Source organism: Ascaphus truei, chromosome 6, assembly GCF_040206685.1.
Source record: "Ascaphus truei isolate aAscTru1 chromosome 6, aAscTru1.hap1, whole genome shotgun sequence".
Lineage (NCBI taxonomy): Eukaryota > Metazoa > Chordata > Amphibia > Anura > Ascaphidae > Ascaphus > Ascaphus truei.
In genome coordinates, this window is record NC_134488.1 from 26,613,198 (window position 1) to 26,622,847 (window position 9,650).

The following is a 9,650-nucleotide window of genomic DNA, read 5'->3' on the forward strand; positions in this document are numbered from 1 at the left end:
TACGCACTGCCACGGCCGCGGCTGCACGCAGAACTACGTACACACTGTCACTGCCGCGGCTGCACGCAGAACTACGTACGCACTGTCACTGCCGCGGCTGCACGCAGAACTACGTACGCACTGCCACGGCTGCGGCTGCACGCAGAACTACGTACGCACGGCTGCGGCTGCACGCAGAACTACGTACGCATTGCCACGGCTGCGGCTGCACGCAGAACTACGTACGCACTGCCACGGCTGCGGCTGCACGCAGAACTACGTACGCACTGCCACGGCTGCGGCTGCACGCAGAACTTCGTACGCACTGTCACTGCCGCGGCTGCACGCAGAACTACGTACGCACTGTCACTGCCGCGGCTGCACGCAGAACTACGTACGCACTGTCACTGCCGCGGCTGCACGCAGAACTACGTACGCACTGCCACGGCTGCGGCTGCACGCAGAACTACGTACGCACGGCTGCGGCTGCACGCAGAACTACGTACGCATTGCCACGGCTGCGGCTGCACGCAGAACTACGTACGCACTGCCACGGCCGCGGCTGCACGCAGAACTACGTACACACTGTCACTGCCGCGGCTGCACGCAGAACTACGTACGCACTGTCACTGCCGCGGCTGCACGCAGAACTACGTACGCACTGTCACTGCCGCGGCTGCACGCAGAACTACGTACGCACTGTCACTGCCGCGGCTGCACGCAGAACTACGTACGCACTGCCATGGCTGCGGCTGCACGCAGAACTACGTACGCACTGCCACGGCTGCGGCTGCACGCAGAACTACGTACGCACTGCCACGGCTGCGGCTGCACGCAGAACTACGTACGCACTGCCATGGCTGCGGCTGCACGCAGAACTACGTACGCACTGCCACGGCTGCGGCTGCACGCAGAACTACGTACGCACGGCTGCGGCTGCACGCAGAACTACGTACGCATTGCCACGGCTGCGGCTGCACGCAGAACTACGTACGCACTGTCACTGCCGCGGCTGCACGCAGAACTACGTACGCACTGTCACTGCCGCGGCTGCACGCAGAACTACGTACGCACTGCCACTGCCGCGGCTGCACGCAGAACTACGTACGCACTGTCACTGCCGCGGCTGCACGCAGAACTACGTACGCACTGCCACTGCCGCGGCTGCACGCAGAACTACGTACGCACTGTCACTGCCGCGGCTGCACGCAGAACTACGTACGCACTGTCACTGCCGCGGCTGCACGCAGAACTACGTACGCACTGTCACTGCCGCGGCTGCACGCAGAACTACGTACGCACTGTCACTGCCGCGGCTGCACGCAGAACTACGTACGCACTGTCACTGCCGCGGCTGCACGCAGAACTACGTACGCACTGCCACTGCCGCGGCTGCACGCAGAACTACGTACGCACTGTCACTGCCGCGGCTGCACGCAGAACTTCGTACGCACTGTCACTGCCGCGACTGCACGCAGAACTTCGTACGCACTGTCACTGCCGCGGCTGCACGCAGAACTACGTACGCACTGTCACTGCCGCGGCTGCACGCAGAACTACGTACGCACTGCCACTGCCGCGGCTGCACGCAGAACTACGTACGCACTGTCACTGCCGCGGCTGCACGCAGAACTTCGTACGCACTGTCACTGCCGCGACTGCACGCAGAACTTCGTACGCACTGTCACTGCCGCGGCTGCACGCAGAACTACGTACGCACTGTCACTGCCGCGGCTGCACGCAGAACTACGTACGCACTGTCACTGCCGCGGCTGCACGCAGAACTACGTACGCACTGTCACTGCCGCGGCTGCACGCAGAACTACGTACGCACTGTCACTGCCGCGGCTGCACGCAGAACTACGTACGCACTGTCAACTGACACAATATTTAGCACATTCACTGGGAGTAAATTGCCCCGTTTACCTCTCTCCAATGTTGTGTTTGATTCCCGTCCAACACAAGTAAAACCACGAATGCTGCGTGTCCAGCAGCTGCTGTGGAGGAAACGGTCACAGCCATAATTCCTTTGGACTCGAATAAAAGATGGATGTTGTGATCACGTCTTATTGGGACCGCTACAGCAGGGGGGGGCAACCTGTATTTGCCTGAAAGTGCATCTTTGGTACATCTCTATAAAAGTGGGTGGCTATGTAGACGGAGCACAGCGTACTAATGCCAGTGATGTGTTTAAGGGGTCACACCTGGTGACTTCTTTTTGTTTTGCCCATATCCGACACTTGTACTTTTTAAATATGGTTTAAACATTAGTTTGTACACCTGGGCAGCCGAGACTTGGGAGAGTTTTGGGTTTCCCCTTTTGTGTGATGCCCATGGGGTGCCACCCTCTCTCCCTCTGTTCTTTATCTTTATTGACTCTCTGATAAGGACAGGGTGGGCTAAGGGTAAAGAAATACTTGGTGGACAAACCACTCCCTCATTCAAAGGCCTCCAATAAATGCAAACTGCAGCTAAATATTTGCTGGACGCATGGTTGCATTTGTTTAAGGAAGCCAATAAGATGACGACGTTCTTTGCTTCTGGTTGTTTGTTTTTCTTTGGGGGGGGGGGGCAGTTCTGCTGGGTTGCACCTTTTTTTAGGTGAGGAACATTCTGAGTCTATCCCAATTTCAAGGCGGGGGAAGATCTATTGAAATGTGACTTATTTCTGAAGATGTATTTTATCATTGCACAATTCCATAACTACAGAAGACTGGGACCTGGCTCAGGGGAAGTCCCTGCTAAAGTGAAAGGTAACCAAGGGCAGTGTCCTGTTTTTTAAAGGGGATCCCAGTAGTCGCTCCAGCTGGGTTTTAAAGTTTAAAGGTCCCACGTCACGTGGGCCAATCGGAAGCCGCACCTGATGACATCACGGCTTCCTATTGGCCCACTGGGCATGGGAACTTTGAAACTGCACCATTACACGAGCCCTGCTAGTGGAACGGCTACCGGCGCCCCCTCTGGGAGGTCTGTATCCGGAAGCATGGGGTCCCCGGAACTGAAATGAATGGGGTTCGGCTCCGGAGAACCCCCTGATTCAACCCTATGTTTATTAAAATAAAGAAAGCGCTTGGATTTCCGTTTTAAGAAGTTAAATGGAGCTGTAAAAAAAAAGGATTTGGATAAGTATTTTTATAATGTTTCAACCGTCTCACATTTCCATGTGACACAAAAGCTTTGAAGTTTTTCCCCCCCCACCTTCTATCTAATGTCTTTTGGGGATAAGACGGTGTTTGTCAGTCTGCAGAGTCCCAGTTACATTGTGCTTTTTCTCTTGTTTCTTTAAAAAGTATTTATAACACCATTCTTAGCCGAACATAAGTAGCTAGTATGTTTGTTTGAAGTCGGTGATCCTGGGAAAACAACATGTGATAAATTCATAAGATACAGAAAAGTCAAATACTTTCATAGATCAGATGCATTGTAAGGAATCCCAACCCTCTCTAATAGCGCGTCTGAGATCAGATGCATTGTAGGGATCCCCAACCTTCTCTAATAGCGCGTCTGAGATCAGATACATTGTAAGGAACCCCAACCCTCTCTAATAGCGCGTCTGAGATCAGATGCATTGTAAGGAACCCCAACCCTCTCTAATAGCGCGTCTGAGATCAGATGCATTGTAAGGAACCCCAACCCTCTCTAATAGGGCGTCTGAGATCAGATGCATTGTAAGGAACCCCAATCCTCTCTAATAGGGCGTCTGAGATCAGATGCATTGTAAGGAACCCCAACCCTCTCTAATAGCGCGTCTGAGATCAGATGCATTGTAAGGAACCCCAACCCTCTCTAATAGCGCGTCTGAGATCAGATGCATTGTAAGGAACCCCAACCCTCTCTAATAGGGCGTCTGAGATCAGATGCATTGTAAGGAACCCCAACCCTCTCTAATAGCGCGTCTGAGATCAGATGCATTGTAAGGAACCCTAACCCTCTCTAATAGCGCGTCTGAGATCAGATGCATTGTAAGGAACCCCAACCCTCTCTAATAGCGCGTCTGAGATCAGATGCATTGTAATTAATAAATTAATAAAGGTGATGGACAATTTAACTTACGAGGAGAGGCTAGCTAAATTAGATTTATTTTCGAAAAGAGGCATCTAAGAGGGGTTATGATAACTATATATAAATATATTCGGGGACAATACAAGGAGCTTATCCCAAGGGCAGTACAAAGGACTCCGGGGCATCCCTTAGGCTAAGGTCCCGCTGCCTCAGACCACGCCCCCGCACTACAGACAGGTCGGCACGTGGAGAGGCACTTGACCGCGATATGCGGTCTGTAGGGAGCCGGAGGGAGAGGGGGGGGGGAGGGCGTGGTAAAACTTTGCCAGGTCTGAGATGAGACCGTGGTGCCGTCCACCACCCCACCACCCCACACACAACACATGGTGGGCTCTCCATTCATTTATATTCACACTGATACACACATACACTCTTACATCACTTGCTTTCAGGAACCTTTTGACACCTCTAGCCATAAAACACATCCACACCGGGGGGAAGGACTAGCACAGATAACATTCCAAGAGACACTGTTTTTAAGTAACCTTTTGCTTGCTTCATTAATTGTAACATCGCCGGAAGAAGAGATCAGTGTATCTCGAAAGCATTTCGTTAGCCACAGAACGGTATCATCTATTTATTTTTTGATTATTGAAGCTCGGCTAACACGGTACTGATATATATATATATATATATGTATGTGTATTTTATTTTATTTAATTTTTTTTAATGTGATTATCCTTTGTTTGCTACAGTAACCATTTAGAAAGTCACATCCACTTCCTCTTTTCAAACAGTCTCTCACACACACCTTTTTGATCTCTGGCCATTTCGTTAGTCACACAATCAGGATTTTGACAGATTTAAAACAGGAGCACCAAACGATTGCCAGCTTAGGTAAGAAGTAGATAGGGAGAGAAAGAACCCGATATAGCACTCAGGTCCACACCAGGATTTCTGTGCTGTTCTGGTACCAGCGCTTTATTAAAATTGTCTGGTATACACAAACTAAGCCTGATCCGGAGCCAATATGGCTATCATTTATTAGGATCAACCTACCTCCAGTACGTTGTTCTATCATCCATATTTTATATACGTTGCTACTAATAAAGATTATGTTTTAATTCAATCACAATCCTCCAGAGTGTGAACTTGAGTGCTATATCGGGTTCTTTCTCTCCCTATCTACTACTGTGTTCACACCCCAAGCACCGTTCACACCCATTTACACTTGTGGCTGAAGCAGGGGCTCCCCTAACACATTTAATCAGCTTAGGTAAGAATGCAGAATTATACATTGTCCCATGTTTACATATAAAAATATTAATAAGAAAAAATAGGAGGGGGAGAGGGGCGTAGATATAGCCCGGGGGCCTGCTCTCCGCCGGGTATGCTGCAGCCGACGGGGGGACATACCGGGACCCGTTGGCTGCTGGCAGCGGCCGCACAAAGCAGTTGCCGCCGGGCCCAACTCTCCCCTGCTCCAGGTTTCTCTCCCTCACACTCTGTCCCACGCCGGCGCGCGCCAGAACACACTAATGTCGGAAGCTCCATGTGGGACAGAGTGTGAGGGAAGAGGAGCCTGAAGCAGGGGAGAGCCGGGCCCGGCGGCAACTGCTTTGTGCAGCCACCACCGGGTCCCGGCCTGAGACCAAGCTAAGTCGGTGTATTTATTATGTATTGGGGAGTGGGGTATATTTATTGTGTATTGGGGAGGGGGGTGTATTTATTATGTTTTGGGGAGGGGTGGGTGTATTTGTGTATTGGGGAGGGGGGTGTATTTATTATGTTTTGGGGAGGGGTGGGTGTATTTGTGTATTGGGGAGGGGGGTGTATTTATTATGTTTTGGGGAGGGGTGGGTGTATTTGTGTATTGGGGAGGGGGGTGTATTTATTATGTTTTGGGGAGGGTGTATTTGTGTATTGGGGAGGGGGTGTATTTATTGTGTATTGGGGAGGGGGGTGTATTTATTATGTTTTGGGGAGGGGTGGGTGTATTTGTGTATTGGGAAGGGGGTGTATTTATTGTGTATTGGGGAGGGGGTGTCTTTATTGTGTATAGGGGAGGGGGGTGTTTTTATTATGTTTTGGGGAGGGGGGGTGTTTTTATTATGTATTGGGGAGAGATGATGAGTGATGAGGAGGGATGGGGAGATATGAGAGAGAGGATGGGAGGAGGGAGAAAAAAATTGCAGTTAATATTAATGGAGCCCTGACATTTTTTTTGCCTGGGGGCCCGCGCATATCTAGCTATGCCACTGGGGGGGGGAGGGGGGTAGGGGAGGGGATGCGGGGGGAGTAGTATTGTTGAGTTGGAAAACGAAATGTTTCATCACTGACACATTTAGAATTGAATGTAGACATAAGAACATTTCACAATGACGGTATTCTCATACGTCTCAGTAAATGTAATTGAACATTTCTATTTAAAAATCTTGTATAGAATTTATCAACAATGCGCCACTAAAATCGCACCATTATTTGTTTTGAAATGGACACTTTGGGTTAGTGTAAGACCTCCCCCCCCCCCCCCCCCTTGGTCAGGGGAGCACAATCTTTTTCCCCTGCGCCCCCCTGCTGGCTGTCCCCCTCGACTTGCGCTACCCCTCCCCCCACCTCCTTACCTTGGCTCTGGCGTTCTGGCGGCACATTGCCATGGCAATGCGACGTCACATGACCCCGCTGCATCATTTGCCGCTGCGCTGCCATGGGTACGCGTCACCAGAAGCCGTCTGAACCAAGGTAAGGAGACATTGCAGAGGCCTTTGCCGCTTCCCCGGCATTTAATTTAAATGCGTTTGGGAAGAGCGCGGGAGCCTCTGTAACCCCCGCAGGGAATCTCGGGCGCCCCCAGTATGCGCACCCCTGGCCTGGGTGACACAGCTGCCTGTTTGTTTGATAAACTCCTATAAAGTATTGAGATTAACTTCTGACTGATTTAAAGGTAGGAAGAACTTTTAGCACATGCTTTGTAACATGAAATACCTTCATATTTTTTTGTACGGCAACAATACTTGTCTTTAAAAAAAAATACATAATCAAGCCTGCAAACTGCTCCAGTGCAAATATTGATCAAATGACCCAGTATCCTTTGTTCCTGACACATAGCGTCCAAGGAAATTAACTCACATTCTTTCTGTTTAGATACAGGTAATTATCTGAAATGTGTCATGTCAGACTGTGTGCTTATCAACCTTGTAAATCATCTTATCAGCAAAGTAAAGACTGAACCATATTCAGTCAATTGCCATTACCTGCTTCATAAGAGCAAACGATAACAAAACGGGGTAATTACTGTAGCATTATATTTTTTAAATCTAATGCTTAGTTCAGGTGTAATAAACATTTGAAATATTGTGTCCGGGAGTTTAAAATGGAGCTGTCCCCCAGAGCCCAGTGCAGTGTAAAGGTGACTGTGCTAAACTCAGAAGTGAGAGCTTTGTTTTGTTTGTAAGAGCCAGGGCACGTTTCTCTCGATCCCGCCATTACCCTGTTGGGAGTCCAGTTCCGAATCTGACCAAACGAGAGAACAGGCTTGTGACACCAACATTAATAGCGGCTAGAAATTGCCTCGCCATCCAAATGGCGGATGTGCTGGGATCTGCCTGTGAATCTCACACTTGGCCGTAAGGAGAAACTAACCACTGCCTTAAAGGGAGATTGTAACAGGTTGACACGAACCTGGGAACCTGGTCCAAGCTGGGACCTCGCGGGATGAGTTCATGCGCGGTGTTATCTTGATGAGTTGGGAGTTTCTCGTTTCCTAGATGTTTGTACTAACATTACACAGGTCAAACTTCTGGGGGGAGGGGGGGGAGCTTTAAAGAACAGCCTCAAATATTCATGGAGCTTAATAATAATTCATCATTATCAATAATTGTAATAGTATGTATCCTAATAATTTTTATGATCAATGTCTGATTATTTGTAGTATTGTCAATAACAATAATTAATTTATTACATTTAGGATAAATGTATTATTCTCATTAGCGAGTGGCCAGCAAGGCATTAAAAGCAGCAATGGGTTAAAAAAAAGTTGCTGGTTACAGACGAGCGGATATGGTATAATATATAATGTACGGTATGTGATTGGACCGGAGCTCTCTCTGAACCCCGATAACCATTCTTTATTGCTCACATACCTGCCACCGATTTATCGTTGGACACTCTGGCAATACATCTGCATCAATTTGTGCCAATTTGTAGGTTGGGGTGGGGGGGGCAACTCCAGTCCACAAGGGCCACCAACAGGTCAGGTTTTCAGGACATCCCTGCTTCAGCACAGGTGGCTCAATCAGTGGCCCAGTCAAAGACTTAGCCACCTGTGCTGAAGCAGGGATGTCCTGAAAACCTGACCTGTTCGTGGCCCTTGAGGACTGGAGTTGGCCAACCTCGATGTAGGTGCTCGGTATTCTTGAATATACAGCAGTGCGATCCTACAGAGCTATTCGTGGAACTGTGATAGTGCCGATCAGGGCACTATCGTACGGAAACTCCCATATCGACTATTGCCGTCTGATCAACAGTCCCCTTCCCCCTCGACCCCCCCCCCCCCCCCCCCCAAGCCTTTGTTCCCTAGTTTGATGGCCTGTCTTACCTTTTCTCCTCCAGGTTCAGGTGTCGAATGAGGAAGGCGAGAAGACTTTCTTGTTGCCTCCCCCGCCCACGAAGCAGTTTCTGATCTCGCCCCCAGCTTCACCCCCTGTGGGATGGAAGCAGAGCGAGGACCCAACACCGGTTCTAAACTACGATCTACTCTGTGCGGTTTCCAAGCTGGGCCCAGGTGAGACGCCGCTGTAAGGCTGAGATTACAGGGGAATAGACTCTCACGGACCCAATCAGCAATCCCTAACACATAGGGTAATTGGGGAAGGGGGGGGAGTGAAATCTTACACATGGGGTAATGGGGGTGGGGGAACCCTAACACACGGAATGAGGGGTGGATCCCTAACACACGGGGTAATCCCCAACACTGTGTAATGGGCGGATCCCTAACACACAAGGTAATGGTGGGGGGGGGTCCCTAAATCATGGTGTAATGAAAGGGGGATCCCTAACACACTGGGTATATTTATGCTTTTAAAAACAAGAAGGCAGAGAGCCTTACTTAACTTCGTAAATACAGTAAATCCCAACTTATTAAAGAAAAGAAAGTAATTGTTTTCTGGATCTGTAAAAAAGAAGTTATGGTACTCTGCAGGGTCTAGTAACATTGTAATTCAGTTTCTGTTGATATTATAAATAGCACTTTTGAAAGCAGACAGAGAATGTTGCTTTTGTGAAGGGCGAGTTGTGTGTTTGAAAGGCCTCTCGGCTGATCAGCAACATCTCCTATGCTTCTAGGAAGAAGTGCCTTGTTCTTTACCCAGAATCCTCCAGCACAGCCCTTGGAGCGAGGATTCTGGGATTGATAAACTACTAGGTTTCTATTCTACTAACCTTTTAATTATAATTCCTTAGGGGAGAAGTATGAACTTCACGCAGGGACAGAATCCACACCCAGCGTCGTCGTTCACGTGTGCGAAAGCGAGACCGAGGAAGAGGAGGATGACATGAAGGTCCCCAAACAGCACATTGTCCAGACAAAGCGCCCGGCTCCCCCTTCCGCCATTATAAATTAACTCCAAGCTTTTTATCTGCAAACTACACGTAGCGAGTCCAGAAAGCAT

The 9,650-nt window shown here is 49.5% G+C and overlaps 1 protein-coding gene across 1 annotated transcript in view; it reads left to right on the plus strand.

The window, feature by feature from the left end:
- The window catches only part of RCAN3 (RCAN family member 3), a 30,501-nt gene that overhangs the window by 18,826 nt on the left and 2,025 nt on the right, over nt 1–9,650 (plus strand). The window contains exons 4-5 of the mRNA XM_075603719.1: nt 8,593–8,764; nt 9,442–9,650. The exon at nt 9,442–9,650 is cut by the window's right edge and continues 2,025 nt beyond it. Of these exons, the coding sequence (XP_075459834.1) occupies nt 8,593–8,764; nt 9,442–9,602 (333 nt within the window). The 3' untranslated portion in view covers nt 9,603–9,650. The remainder of the gene's footprint in view (nt 1–8,592; nt 8,765–9,441) is intronic.